We start from the raw sequence: 15,201 nt of genomic DNA on the forward strand, positions 1-15,201 counted from the left end.
ACCCCTTCTCAGACTGGGAGGCAGTGAGTCGCTTTCATAACCCCAGGCAAGTTATCGGCACATACCCTCGCTTCCTTCGGTCCAGCAGCCAGTGTCACCAAGAAGGGAGGCGAGTGCACCCCAAGCGAGCAGAGCCAGAAGGCAGCATGGCCGCATGGAGGAGGAGGGACATGGTAGAGTCAGTCGCATGGGTCCACATCCAGGACTTCAAAGGAGCATCAGCAACAGTCAAACAAACACTCTGTCTGCCGGCTAAATAATGTCATCTGCAAGTGATTTGTCCTGTCACCACCAGTCTGGATGCTTCGCCCTCACAGACGATCAAACAGAAGGTCTGCTTTCCAAGATTTGTCATCACCAGAACCCACTGCAGCTGCCTAAATGTCTCTTTCCAAGTAGCGCGAGCTGCAAACACTTCATCAGCAACTTGCGTCATCCCATCCTAAGTGCTCCAGCATTTCCAGAGGGTGGAATTAACCCTCTGGCGCATAGATTCACACAGCAAATGGTAACATTTGGCCAATTCAGTGGCATTTCTGGCTGCTCCATGCCAATGCACCTCTGCCTCGTGGGGCTCGAGGCAGCAGCTTCCACCACACCTTCTGGCTGGTCCTTGGTCTCCTCACTGAGGCAGCAAGCAGCGATGGCAATGCTCAGCCTCAGCGATAGCAGTGGCTGTGTGACAACTCCAGTCTGTCACGTAAGGAACTTTATGTACTCACGCAAACCATCACAACAGATGTCAGATGGTCTGTGCAAACTGGGGCTGGATTTCACATCTGGAAACGGAGACAGAGCGGCATCACCGCAGCTGGGCTTGAGACAAAGGTGGGACATAAGTCCAAGCCTGCTGATCCCACTCGGTGTCATGGGAATGAAGCAACCCTGGGCAGAGGAGCTGGTGGGAGCCTTAGCCTTAACAAGACTCCAAGCACTGGGATGTCGCTACTGAGCTTTGAGGCTGTGCCTGAAAGAGCTCACATTTCTTAGAACATAAATGGGAAAAGGGGAAAGAGGAGAAACCCCAGCTTAGCCCCAGGGAGTGCAGGATCTCTTAGGAGTCTCCCACCAAAGCTGAACTAGGAGACGTGCCTAAGACAGCCACCAGATATTTGCTGAGTCTTTCTGACCACCTAGCAGAGGTTTGGAGGACAGACAAGGTACGAGGAAGATGTCCAGTCCTCTGCTACAAATCCACGAGTGGTGACCTGGAGAAGCACGGCTGGAAGACAGCTAGTGGTGAGACCAGCAAGAGGAGGTGTGGGACAGGGGGTAAGGTGCAGGCCATGCATTTCATAAATCAGAGCTGTTGCTGACGTACATTTGAAGTAATCCTGATTTCTGTATGGGCTCAAGACTCCAGTTCTTTGGAGGCCAGATGCTATGAAACACCGCTGCAGCCCACACAATCTCCCAGCCCAGCTTGCTAAACTGACTGGAAACATCCACATTACTGGGAAACCACGCAGACAAAAGCAGACGTCGAAGGACATGGGGAAAAGGGAACATCTGGCTGTCTCTGCAAGCCCTTAGCATGAGGCACCCCATCCCCAGGCAGCTGGAGGGGCTGCAGTGACCTGGAGGAGCCCAGGGAGAGGACATGGTGCTCATTCAGGCATGAAGGTACTGCTTCAGCCAAGAAGAGCTCAGGGCAACCTCCTCCAAAACCTGCCGTGGCAGCTTAGCACTGCCTGGGCACCAAAAACACTCATGTCCCTGAGATCCAGGGACGACCACACGACCCCAGGCATGGATCAAAAGGGAGGGAACGTGCAATTCAGACCCAAGATCAATCCACTGCCTGCTTTGGACCACAAGTGGCAGTGACTTCAACACACAGAGATGCATTCAACTCAAGTCAAAGCCCAGGAAAAGGAGGAAAGCCAAGTCTGACCTTGGCATGGCCCAGCACATGTGTATGTGTTTGCACGCACTTCATCCAGCAGCTTCCACAACCAAGCTCTCCTCTGTCACCTTCTCCAGCAGGCTTGAAGGTACAACCACGTCCTTGCACCTTCTTCCCTACATCAATGCCCGGGGCCCTTCTCTAGCAACATGCTCTGACCACACTTTCTCCCCTCCTCACCCGCAACAACCTCCATTCCTCAAAGGTGTATTATTTTTTCCAAGACCCTCTGCCTTTTTGTCTGTGGCAGCAGCTACTGAGGGAAAAAGAGAATCCCATCCCCTTCCCACCCTGCATAGCATGAATGGACTAGGCAAAACTCCAGAGGCAGTACAGGGCTGGTGGGATGGAGAAGGATGATGGGTTGACAGTGGTCTACTGCCTTCCACCTTGTCCTATGTTTGTGGTCCTTCAAGGGAGATGGCTGGACCCCAAACATATATGCACAGCATCCAGCAAAACAGGAATCCCACTGCGAGACTCTAACCTCTATCATCAAATTCATGAGATTTGCCAGAGAGTCACCTTCCTGGTGACCAACATCTACAAGGGATAAGCTTGTTGGTGGAGAGGCCTGCCTGCCTAGCCAACCCAGCTCCCGAGCCTACCTGGGCCCCAGCTCATCTTCACAGCGCCAGGTGAACTCCCCAAAGCTCTCATAGTGCTGGTTGTAGTGGTAAAGGACTCGGTGCAGGCTGGGGGAACCCAGGTCCAGCAGAGTGTTGTAGGCTGTTTGCTGCTCCTTGCCGCTGGTGTAGCCGTTGAAGAGGTTGTAGATCTTGTCTGCTATTTCTGGGCAGAAGGATGCAGTATTCAGTAGGATGCAAGGAAAGGCATGAACAAAGCCCACCAGGCTACAGCTCAGCTCTATGGAAACCAAGATGAGAGCCAAGATTTGTCCCCTGAGTCATATCAAGACTAGATCCCAATGGAGGAGCAACAGAATAGATAGCATTCCCCGGACTCAGTTCAGGTTAGGTTCCCATAGTTTGTTCTGATTAGGAGAAGAAACGGGTGGTGTCATCAGGTACTGTTAGTGAAATACCATTTATTTATGAGAAGGCACACAACTGGGGTTTCTTGAGCACAGCCACCGCCTACACTAACAGTTGCTTTCTGGGCAGGACAGGCAGGTCTTCTTGGCTATTTCGCTATGTCCTGAATGCCTGCCCCTCCACCCATCCTCCCACACCTCCACCAGCACAGAGTGCCTCTGTGTTTGTTTGTGGAGAGGATATGTGTCTCCTGCTGCTCTCCACACCAACTCTCAACACCATGTGGCAGCACCTGGGCCGCCATGGGTGAAGGAGATGTTACAGCCAGGACACGAGATGTGTGTGGGGACATGCTGGAAGGGGGAACTCCCTGTTGCTCGTTCCAAGCATCACAGTCCAGCAGCTCCCCTCCCTCCATCTCACCTTGAGCTTTCACATCGTCTACCACAGGGCAGGGGGTCTTGACCGTCACGTCACTGGACCTGGAGCGTCTTCCTGTGTTATCAACTCCCCAGAGCGTGAACCTGGCCGAGAAGCAAAAAGGTGAAGCTCTGGACTCCCAAGGCATCATGCAAACACAGGCAGCATCAAGCAGGAGCACCACAATCAGGGTGGCAGTGCTGCCACGGGCACAGTACGGGGGAGGCAACTCACATGTAGGTGGTGTCAGGCTCCAGGCAGCGAACGATGAGGGAGATGGTGGAGGAGAGCCTGTCAGGCACTTGGGCCGGCATGGCGCAGGGTGACTTGGCGCCAGAGATGATGTCGTCCACAAAGCTCAGCACCGTCTCTAGGGAGAGAGGGGTGGACGCACCACGGGTGATGACATAGGTGTCCCCGGGGTTGTGGAAAGCCCCTGAGGTCTGTGCCCGCTACCATGCTGCCTGGTGCCAAGGGGGACCAAGGCTCATGCATGAGGTTGGTGCAGAGATGGACCCATTGCTTTTCCAGCAAGGCTCACCACCGCGGTGCGGAGCTGCCACTTCTGCAGCATGGTGGGCAGGAGAGGAGCTGCTTTCTCTTCCACAGGTTACTGGATATGTTGCAGCATCCCCTTGCAAAGAGAGAGACAGAGGCTCTCCTCCAACATCTCCATTCCACCCTCCCCAGGGAGAAGCAGTGGAGTGCCCACTCACCTGTCTCCACCTTGGAGTGGTCCATTCTGTCGGTGACTTTCTCTTGACGGAGGAGGTAGTCAACGATCTGCACCCCGATGGGGGGCTCCGAGTGCCCCCACTCCAGCACCACCAGTGTGCTGCTTGGCTCGTGAACAGTGGAGAGCCGCAGGCTGGAGGGCAATGCTGGCTGGTCAGCATCTTGGGAGGGCAAAGTCTGCTGGCTGTCCCCACCACCCACCCATGTTCGCCCTCACCCACGTCTATCACCACCTTGCTGCTCCTCTGTGCCATAAAAAGGCAGCAAAACCACCAGGCTGAGGCACACAGTATGGGAGAGATGCTGAGGACAACCTCTCCAGCCAGTCCCCATGGGTGGTGCAAAAGGCAGCATGAGTGTGTTTGCTAGTACCACTCACTGCTGTGCAGACCACAGCCTTGCACCAGAAATGAGTTGGTTTCTGTAATGTAGTATGTAGGGACTCTTTTTGCATTACTCTCTTACAGCAAAAGGGCTTCAAAGCATTTAACCCATGGGAGAGCAACCTCAGGAGAGAATTGACTCCCCCTCTCCTACCCCTCTTGGCTCTGGGCTGGTCCGAAGGGCTCCTTCCCTGGGGTTTCTCTACCAGGATGGATCAAAAAACAGCTCCCCAGTCCTCAGCTGAATTTAGAAAAGACACTGCATCTCTGCATCCTCTGCCCGATTTCCAGATCCCCCATCCACTTGCAAACCTGTCCCATAAAGCCACCCCAGCCCAACCACCTCCTGCCACCACACCATTGGTCATTGCCGCCTCCTCCCAGACCCATCACACCAAGAGGCCAGGCTGGGCACGCGTGGAGACCTACATGGGGTGAGGGAGAGGCGCGCAGGTGGGCAGCCCATCAGCCCCGAAGGCACTCGAGTCACAGCGGCACCAGTCCTCAATGACATCCCCGCTGCCCGAGCACCACAGCGAGCTCATGGTGGCCTCCTGCAAGAGCTGGGAGAGAGGAGAAGGGGGTGAGCATCAGGCAGGTGAGCTCCCATCCTGTCACCACTTGAGTCAGTGCTCATCCATCCCCCAGTTGGTTCAGTACAGTCCGTCCACCCTGGAGAGCAGGGCTGGCCAACGGGCAAGGGCTGCCACAGCTTGACATGATGCTACCAGTACAAGCTGCCTGCAAAGACCACCCTGCTGCTGTCCTGCCACCTCCCATGCCCACCCCAACACCCCCAGCCAGTGGGTCCTCACCCGCTGGGTCTGGTTGTTGGTGACCAGCTCGTAGATGGGGGCCGCTTTGGTGACCTCCAGCAGGATGGGCTCGGCTGGCACATCGGGACTGGAGGCGACGTGGCAGAGCGGGCAGGAGGAGGGGCAGCGCCCGCGGCTCTGGCACTCCATCCGCACACCGGCTGCCATGCGCTTGGTGCCTGACTCGGAGAGGCTGGCGATGTACTCGGGGAAGGTGAGCACCTTGGGGTCCCTCTCACGCTCCTCCGACTCATCTGAGGGGGAGTTGCCTGGGTAAGGAGGAAAAGAGGGGCACCAGGGTCGGCTCCAAGCCATCAATAAGGGGATGTGAGGGGGCTAGAGCCCTGCCTGCCACCCAGGAGAGAGGCAGTGCCACCCAGAGACCCCCCCTGTATCCTTAAGGGCTCCCTGTTTGCTCTGTAGGGATGAAACGTTCCCTGGTCTTCAGAAGAGGAATCAGGACTGAAAAGCCCACCCTGGTCTCTACCATGGCAGGTCCTTTTGTCTCCCCATGCCTCAGTTGCCCCAGCCCCAGCCCTTTGCTTGGCACTGGGACGGACCACCCTTGCAGCGTGTCCCCACGAGAGGGAGCCTTCTTCATGTGGCTGGAGATGCATGAAGGATCTGCCTGGGCACCTTCACCGCACACTGATGCCTTGCCAAAGCCCCCAGCCAAACTCTCTGCTGCAAAAGCCCTCCTGGTCCAACAGCTCATTTCTTTGCTCAACTCCTTCGGTTCCCAATGACCCTGATCAAAGCTGATGTGACAGACACGTTGGAAACCAGAGACCATGAGTGTCAGACCAGGGTGCACAGCAACAATGCTGACTCGGTGCCCCCCCCCAGGGTCTGCAGCCTTGAACACTGAAGAGCTCAGAATGAGCAGGGAAGACTTGTCAGTGCCTCACAATGCCCAGAAAGCTCCCGAGATGGCTACAAAGCCACCAAGCTCCTCTCCAGCCCCTCCACACCTCCTCAACTCAGTCCCCGTGCAGGAAAAGGGAGATGAGGAGCAGTTCCCTTTCAGGAGCTGGCTCAAGCCTGGTAACTGCTGTCTCTTCGCACTGTCATGGGGCATGATGGAGGTGGACAAAGTTACAGCCAGGCAAGGAAATAGGGTCTCTCCCTAATGGCTTAGCTTGCAAAGCACCATCACAAAGCAAAAGAAAATGGTGAGATGGAGGCAGATACATTTGTTGGGACTGCAGACCCCCAGCCAGACTGTGACAAGACTGAAGGCTCATTTACCCTCTGCCCTGTGCACACGGGGGAATATCTGCAGGTCTTACCCTACCAACCCTCAGGCCACCCTGCAACCCAACAGGCTCGGAAAAAAGATCTGCAGCAGGAAAGCATCACCACAGTCTACACTTTTCCCAGCTCCGCACAAAGGTGCCTGACGCTGGGTGCCACCATGTCACCGCTGCATGGGGCAGTGAGCCAGACCCTGCATTTGGTGGGCTTTTCTCCAGCACTCCCATAGCAGGAAATATTTTGACACAAGGGGAAAAGTCCTGGCACAGAAATCAAGAAGGTAGGATCTGCCCATCACTGCTGTGCTCTGGCTAGCATCACCCTGCCACCACGAGCCTTGCCATGCAGGGGAACGGTGATTTTCACCCAAAATCCCTGCCAAAGGATATCCCTGGCTCTACACTGAAGAAAGAGGGGCCCAGAGGGACCACTGATGATGGTCCTTGGGGTCAAAGGAAGCCGAAGGATGCCCAGGCAAAGCCCTGCCCCTGGGGCAGGCTCGGAACGTTGCCGGCGGTGGCTTGGTATGGGCTGGCTGCTGCGGGGAGCCGCCGGAGAGCACGTCCATGGCTCAGTAGGAAGATCTTCCTATTGCAAGGGTTTGCTGAGAAATGGGCCAGCGCTAGCCTACCCTCAAGACTCCTGCAAAGAAAACAAGGCTGTTAAACAAAACCCACGGTACAAGAGCATTGCTCCGCTCCCCCAGCAAGCTGGAAATGGATCGCTTTGGGCTGGCTGTGAATTGCAGCTTAGCAGGCGCCAAGGGAAAGCAGAGGAGCCAGGGAATGATTTGTCTCTTGCAATTTCTCAATCAATATCCAGCTCCTGACGTTTGCAAACAAAAAGCAAAGGAGGGAAAGTGGCAGGTGCCAGAGCAAAACCGAAATGTGATATTGTGGGTGGAAAGAGACTGCCAGACCTGAAAAGCCTCCAAGCAGGAAAATCAAAGAGGAGGAAATTGCAGGAGAAAAAAAAGTACTTGCAATCAAAAGATGCTACATCTGGAGACAGCCCACAGCAAAACAGCAATGGGTCTGTACTCTCGCAGGTGGGCTTGGGAAGAAGTCCAGGCTCCAGGAGGTCTGAGCCCGCAGGATCCAGACTCAGGCTCAGAAAGAAGCCTTTCCCACACAAGAGCCCTGGAGAGAAAACAAATGTCTTCGCGGCCAGGGCACAGCAAGAGCAGCACCGTAGCATGGTGCCAATACTGAGAATTATGAAGCTTCATGCTGGAAACAGTGCGGCGGTCAGGGTGCCTGCGAGCTCCAAGCTCACGCTGCCTGCACCCAGGAGCTTCTGGGTGGGGGACAGCAGACCAAGGTCACCTAAAAAGTAGCAGCTCTGCTCAGCATCCTCCATGTCCAGGTTTGGGAGCTGGCTCTTGCTTGCTGCCCAAGGCTGGGTGGTACAAGCCAACGTCCCTAGCACAGGCAGCAAAATGCCTGCAGGCAGCTTTGCAAAGGCCAGCACAAGAGATGCTGTGGTCCTGGTGACAGCTGGCAGCAGGCAGCCATTAGGCTGCCTCTGCTCTTGGAAAACTCGCATCCAAACCAGCCATCGCCAGCCTGCAAAACCCCTTCCACCGGGGATCTGTCACACCTTGCTGCAGTGAGGGCACCAGAGGGGATGCAGCAGTGCCAGATGCCTGCTGCACCATGGCAAACCTCACATCTCAGTTCATGACTGTTTTCCAGACATTAAAAGCACAGCACTGACAGCCCAGGAGAAGAAAACACACTAGAGGGAGAAAAGTCTGGCCGCAGGATGCAAGTGGAAGACAGCAGATATGGCGGAGACAAAAGGAAGGAAGGAACAGGATTAAAGACAAATAACAGTTAAGTCCAGAATCAGGCAGGACGGCTTGGTGGGATTAGTACGTTCGTCTTTCATCTCCCTGGGGATGTGGGTATTTATCTTCCTTTCTGGCCTGGACTAACGCCTGCTGCAGTCCACGGGAGTCCTTCGGCCGGCTTCAAAGGGTACAAGAGCAATGTGCAAATAAAAGGATGAGATGGGATGCAGCCCTGCTGCAGGCTTGGCACTTCCCCTGCTATGCTGAAAGCAAACCCAGGTTCCCACTCCCATGGGGTGGCTGTGGGGACCCTTCCTGGGGACAAGAGGGGCTCCTACCTTTGCTGATGTCCTCATACTCCAGCCAGAGCTGCCGCTGGACCTGCCTGTTGGGATACCAGATGGAGCAGGACTCCTCGAAACCATACACTGCCTCCTGGATGTAGTGGTTGCCAAACTGGTCCAGCAGCGCCACGAAATCTCCACGGGAGGTGGCCCCATCCAGAGAGTGGAGTGCATTGCTGAAGGCTGGGGAGGAGATGGGAGGAGATGCTCATATACCAAGAGGATCCCAAGCCCTTGCTACCTCCTTACACACTTGTGATGGGCAACCAACCTCTGAGCCCATCACTTGTCAGAAGAAAGCTGTGTGTCCTCTCACCACCCCTTTTTCCCTTCTTTCCCCCGGCCCTGCATGCTTACATTGGGAGATGGTCAGCTGGTTGAGCCGGACGTGGTACATGACAGACTGCACCTTCCAGTGCTGCAAGAGGGGGTACCCGGACACCTCACTGAAGTTCACCATCCCTGCCAGAGAAAGGACACAGGGGCTTAGTGCCACTGCCCAGGGATGTCTCCCCATGGGAATGGATGCAGCCCCTCATGCCGTGGCCGGGGCAATGCAGCCAGTGGGGTGGGAAGAAGCCAGGGGAAAAGACTGTGCACACACCACATCCCCCCAGGAAGGCGGCGAGGCATTCAGAGCTGAGGGTCAGCTGCTCCCCAGCAATTAAAATCATGGCTTTGAAGGAAAACACGTGGGCTCGTTTCATCCTGCCGTCCGGGACTCTGCGTTGGAAGATAACGAGCCTCCTCCTGCATCCCCTCCTGCTTCCTTCCTGGCACCCGCTCCCAAGACATGCCCAGGTGTGCTAATTATTTCACTAATGAGAGTTGCGCTTTTTAATGAGCTGTTTGCAGGCCTGGGAACGGTCACCGTCACGCCACATGTGCCCAACTGCAGCCAACCAAGAGGCCCTGGGTCCCCTTCAACCGGGACCAAGCCAAGCAGGACACAGGTGTATGGGGGAAATGGCATGCCTGTCAGTGTGGGACATTATGGCAATGCTGGGGCTGAGCAGGACCTGGGGTTTCTCCTTCTCCAGGCAAAGACATGCCATTCTTCAGCCATTTAACTGTGTGTTATGGGAGCCAGAAATTCATGGACACCAGGGCTGGGTGGCTACTTCATCCTGCCCAAGGCACAAGCCAAGGCGCATAGCAGCTCAGCTTCCATGAGCAGAGGGACAGAGATGCCACCAAACCTTGGACAAAGCCCCAGAAAGGCAACTAAAGGGTGCTCATGGCTCTGATTTTGGTGACCGGAGCATCCCTCAGTGTGCCACAGCAGGATGCCGGCACACGGCCACCTCCTCCCTTGCGGGTCCGCTGCCATACAGCCAACACGGCACACCTCACTCAGCAGCAAAGCGGCAGACTCTGCTGCTAAACAGCCACACAGCAGGAGTTCAGGAGGATAACAATGGGCATTCCCCCCTCCATAACTAGAAACGAAGGCGGAGGATATGGAGGGTAAGATCCTTTGCCTTCCAGTGCCTCTCCCTTTGGTGCTGGCTGCTACCAACAGCTTCAAAGCCTTGGTCTTCACTGCAAAGTGTTTATGCTAAAACAACCCTTCCTTACACAGCAGCTCTGCCTCTCGTGTATTCACAGCAATATACAGATCTGCTTACTGACAAGCAGAGAAAATTTTACTTCTTTTCCTTTTTTTTTTTTTTTTTTGGCCTTAATCAGCCACAAAGAGCCAGCAAGCAGTGGGAAATGAATAGGACAATTTACTGGCTTCTGCCTCCTTGGCATGACTGTCAGCAGAGTCCCAGCCCCACCAAGCCCGCCATGATGCTGAGGCCATGGCAGCACCATCTTCATTACATCTGTGTAACCACATCAATGCAGCGGGGAGGACAGCAGAGCCTCATTGGGAGGCAAGTGTCCTACAGCACCTCCGGGCAGGGCTGAGCATCCCCATGGGTGACCCGCTGAGGGGGGTCCCCAAGGGGAGTTCAGCCCTGCTGGGACCTGCCAGCACCCTCCTCCCTGCCTGCATCTGCCTGCACACACACCTACATTGCCAAGCACCCCATTGGGGCAACCAGCACCCATCGGACCCTGGGTGCAGTACACAGGTGGTCCTTAAAACCCTTCTGGGAGCTCTGCCAAATGGGGTGAATGCACAAGGTCCTGTATGAGACCACCCTGCAGACACCTTTCAAAACACCTTACTATCTACATCCCTCATTTAGTAGCTGCCCGGTGTCCTCGGCCATTTCAGCCAAAAGCAATAAGCACCTAGGAAACAAAGGCTATTTTGGTGGAAGAAAGGTAAATCCTTGAAGGTTGTCTAGGAATCCATGATAACCCTATCACTCATGGGCCATGATGCCCCGGCAGGACAAACCGAAACATTTTGGTTTGGCGTGGCAGGTTTTGAATGTTTCGTTACGCCCTGTCGTGGTTTAACCCCAGCCAGCAATTAAGCACCACGCAGCCGCTCACTCACTCCCCCCCGCCCAGTGGGATGGGGGAGAAAATTGGGGAAAAGAAGTAAAACTCGTGGGTTGAGATAAGAACGGTTTAATAGAACAGAAAAGAAGAAACTAATAATGATAATGATAACACTAATAAAATGACAACTGTAATAATAAAAGGGTTGGAAGGTACAAATGATGTGCAGTGCAATTGCTCACCACCCACCGACCGACACCCAGCCAGTCCCCCAGCGGCGATTCCCAGCCCTCACTTCCCAGTTCCTAAACTAGATGGGACGTCCCATGGTATGGAATACACCGTTGGCCAGTTTGGGTCATCTGCCCTGGCTCTGTCCTGTGCCAACTTCTTGTGCCCCTCCAGCTGGGCATGAGAAGCTGAAAAATTCTTGACTTTAGACTAAACACTACTTAGCAACAACTGAAACCATCAGTGTTACCAACATTCTTCGCATACTGAACTCAAAACATAGCACTGTACCAGCTACTAGGAAGACAATTAACTCTATCCCAGCTGAAACCAGGACACACCCACAAAGGGTTTGATTTGGAAATCAAATTAAAGATGTTTGCAAACCTTTTTTGCCTTGAATAAAAAAAAATATCCTTTTTGTAAATATCCCAAATATCCAATGGTCACTTGAGTTTTTATGCCACACAATTAATTTACAGGCTCTCCCTCTCCTTCAGGTTTAATGCCTTTCTCTTACCGCTGCTGCTGCTGCAGGTGAGGACAGGATGCTAAAGCCAGACGAGACATACCCCTCAGTAGATATAACCCCTGGGAGGGATAGGTGCCAAAGCTGGGCATGCCGGCAGCTGCCCCATTGGGAAAGGCATGGGTCCAGCTAGACTCACTCACCAGTGAGGAACTCGGGGTCTGGCATGGGGTCGGAGAGCTCCTCTTGGCACTGGTTCTCCAGGGGCACTGTGGCCACCACCAGCCCATCTGGCAGCTGCTGCTCCAGGCCGCGGGCAAAGTTGTTCTGCCTGGAATTTAATTGCAGAGAGGAGGGCAGGGCTGGAACACAAGCAAACTGCCTGGGATCATCCCCACCAGCTGCTGACCCATCCCAAAAAGCCACCCAGCACCAAGCCTTTCCTTTGGCCATGGGTTACGAAGATGTCTACTCTCAGTGGAAAGCTTCAGATGTGCCCTCCCCACCAGCCCCTCCATCTCCTGCGAAGCTTGGCCAGACATGGATGGACCAGGCAGTCCGCTAAGGTCCAGCCCAAGACCTTCTTGGAGAGGACAGCAAGGTCAGACCCTGCTGGGATCACCTCACCACATCCCCAACTCACCTGAATGTCCCTTTGAGCACCTGCCCCGCAGCCACCTCCTTGGAGTGGTTGTTGTAGCCATAGAAGATCTCCCCGAAGAGCGTCTGGTTCATGGGCAGCTCACGGGGCTCACCACAGTCCCCCGCCTCAGGGCATGACTCCGAGATGAGCTGGCACGACCGTCCGTCTGTGCCCAGCTTGTAGTCCTCGATGCACCTAAGAAACCAGCCCAGGGTCCACCATCAGCTGCAGCCCCCACCGGTGGAGACTGGGGCCACCAGGCCACCCCAGCAGGGACACCAGGAATAGAGGAGACCTTCCCAAGCCACCCAAGCCTATGAGGTCAGGGTAGCAGCAGCAAGATACAGCAGCACCTTGGGGCTGTCCCCGTGGCCAGGGCAGTGATGAAGCACTCACCCGCAGAACATAAGGATGTTGTAGAACAGGGGCTCTTCAGGCAGGGGGACCATCTGCTGCAGACACAGTTGCTCACAGCCTCCATTGAAGCCATCTGAGCAGTCCACACCAACGTGACGGTCGTAGCAGCCTGTGCCATCTTTCATGGGGCTCAGTCCTGTCGGGCACTGGTGGGGGGGAAGCGAGAGGTGAAGTCCCCAGGGAAGAAATCTGGCCCCGGGGGTGAGATGGAGGGGAGGGCTCTGGCGCTGCTCTCCATTGGAAATTGCAGCTTGAATGATGATCGGGGGCTGCGGGAGAGACAGCGGCAACACCACCCACAGCTGCAGATATTCCTCCTGCCTCCTCTGCCCCTGGGGAGCGCAGCCTCTGGAGTGGGAGCCCCCCAAGCCACCCTCCACAAAGGTAATGTGCTGGCATCAACCCCGCTCACTGGCACCCAGCTCCGGTGACTGCCAAAGCAGCGCTGCCCTTTCCAAACCCACCGGCTGCCGCACGCTCACAGCCTCCTCACCCCGATATCTAGCTCGGGTGGCATCACAGCAGGACACCCCAACCCCACCAACCCTTCCATTTCAGGGCACACGCTTCCCCTGCACAGCAAAGCAGCTGCAGCAGTGACAGGGGACACAAATGAGTGATGTGGGATCTCCCAGAGAGGCAGCAAGCAGATGGGCTCTCGCTCCCTCATGTGTGCGTGCAGCAAGGGCAGGGACGGAGGGGGTGCCAGCCCAAAACCATCTCTTCCCGCTGCAAAACCAACCCCAAAATATCCATCCCGAGGTGATGGGAAGGGAGGAAGAGTGCGGCCCTTCCCCCTCCGCCCTCCGCCTCCTTGCTCACACCAAAGGAGATTTGCAGGTCCCGGGGGGCCACGCACCACACAGCCCGTCGAGTCCAGCTTGCGGTCCGAGATGCAGCGGAAGTTCTTGCTGCAGCCCCCGTTGTCTCGGGAGCAGTCACGGACGGGGCCAAAGGAGTCAAGGAGGACCTCCAGGCTGTCGAAGGAGGAGGAGGTCATCAGCTCTTCCCTGCGAGGAGGAGGAGGAGAAAGTGTTTCGCTGCTCCAATGAGACATTGTGAATGCACGCGCAACCACGGCTACTGTGTGGGTTTTTCCGGAGCTCAGGTTTCCCTGGGGCTGACAGTGAGCTGAACAGCAACCAAGCTTTTAGGGCATGCAGGAGCTACTGAGATGATGACAGCTACCTCTGAAGGCTCAGCTTTGCTGTCACTAAAGAGGGCAGGTTAATGGACGTACTAATCTCTACCTGCAAAATGCGGGGTGAGGGTCCCAGCTCACATCAACCCCCATGTGCTTTGGGTTGGTCTTCTCGCTCCAGGGACGCATCACCAGTTTATTTGCTGAAACGCCTCCTAAATGCCCTCACCCCACCATCGCACCTACCTGACCTCCACTGCATCTTCCATCACCGTCATGTCGGTCTTGCACTTGGCTGAGGGGTTGATGGCCAGCTCAGCTGGTGGGATAACGAAGCTCTTGCTCAGCGGCAGCCACATGCCTTCCCCCAGGGTGTAGGTGAACCTGCCAGGGAGAGCAGCAAAGGCCGGCATGGAGCAAAACACTGAGCCTGGAGGGCTACCTCTACCCAAACCCAAGCCCTTGAACATCCCCCTGCCCTGCAGGGATGTCAACCCGAGCAAAGGCAGATGAGTAGGGTAAAGTGGGGTGGCTCCTCCAAATGCACCCCAATGACCCCCCAAAAGCACATGTAATTTAGGTAATTAGAAAAAAAAAAAAAAAGGCAGGCATTTCCCTTTTCAGTAGAAACCCCAGAGCCTAAACCTCTCTCTCATCACAAATGGAGAGGAGGAACTGGCCACTGGGCATCCAGCATCCCACATGGCAGCTGTAGTAGGACCTTTCCAGCCATGCTCACATGTCCCCAGGAGGTGGCACAGGGCAGCCGTGCTCAGCCCTGCCAGCTGGTGTAACAGCCTGCCCATATGCCCTGAGTGATATTTTTGAGCCCCAAAATGTGCTGACCAGGTTGCCTTTACCGCTTACCGAAAAATCTTGTCGGACGGCTGCTCGCCCAGCACCAAGTCAAAGCCACGCTGGAAGATGGTGTATGGCCAAGGTCTAGAAGAGAAACCCAGGAGCATCACACTGGCATCATGCTCCTGCTGTCACTCACAGCCCAAAACACTTCCCCTGCTCGGCCACCGGCTCACGTGCAGAGGGGTCCTGGGATGAGACGCTTCAAACCAAGACAGGACAAGGTGATAAAATAGCCCCACATCCAAGATCTTGATTTTGGGGTTCCTACGACATCACATCCTCACCCCAGCCCCAACCTGCCAATGGGTCAGTGGTATATTGCATCCTTTATTTTGGAGTACAGTGCACTCCAGTCCCCCCTGCATCCATGAGCCTCATGCATTTGCATGCTCGGG

At 55.3% G+C, this 15,201-nt stretch overlaps 1 protein-coding gene across 2 annotated transcripts in view; it reads right to left on the reverse strand.

Moving 5' to 3' along the window:
- ASTN1 (astrotactin 1) overlaps nucleotides 1–15,201 on the reverse strand; it is a 64,266-nt gene that overhangs the window by 12,760 nt on the left and 36,305 nt on the right. For both annotated transcript variants that reach the window (XM_069789655.1, XM_069789654.1), the window contains exons 9-22: nucleotides 14,813–14,887; nucleotides 14,192–14,329; nucleotides 13,664–13,814; nucleotides 12,784–12,950; nucleotides 12,388–12,582; nucleotides 11,948–12,075; nucleotides 9,002–9,106; nucleotides 8,639–8,827; nucleotides 5,255–5,523; nucleotides 4,869–5,002; nucleotides 4,038–4,189; nucleotides 3,556–3,691; nucleotides 3,325–3,425; nucleotides 2,515–2,698 (exon numbers count right to left, since the gene is read on the reverse strand). In XM_069789655.1, the coding sequence (XP_069645756.1) occupies nucleotides 2,515–2,698; nucleotides 3,325–3,425; nucleotides 3,556–3,691; nucleotides 4,038–4,189; nucleotides 4,869–5,002; nucleotides 5,255–5,523; nucleotides 8,639–8,827; nucleotides 9,002–9,106; nucleotides 11,948–12,075; nucleotides 12,388–12,582; nucleotides 12,784–12,950; nucleotides 13,664–13,814; nucleotides 14,192–14,329; nucleotides 14,813–14,887 (2,124 nt within the window). The remainder of the gene's footprint in view (nucleotides 1–2,514; nucleotides 2,699–3,324; nucleotides 3,426–3,555; nucleotides 3,692–4,037; nucleotides 4,190–4,868; nucleotides 5,003–5,254; nucleotides 5,524–8,638; nucleotides 8,828–9,001; nucleotides 9,107–11,947; nucleotides 12,076–12,387; nucleotides 12,583–12,783; nucleotides 12,951–13,663; nucleotides 13,815–14,191; nucleotides 14,330–14,812; nucleotides 14,888–15,201) is intronic.

The sequence above is a fragment of the Haliaeetus albicilla genome, chromosome 8, assembly GCF_947461875.1.
Source record: "Haliaeetus albicilla chromosome 8, bHalAlb1.1, whole genome shotgun sequence".
NCBI classification, from domain to species: Eukaryota; Metazoa; Chordata; class Aves; order Accipitriformes; family Accipitridae; genus Haliaeetus; species Haliaeetus albicilla.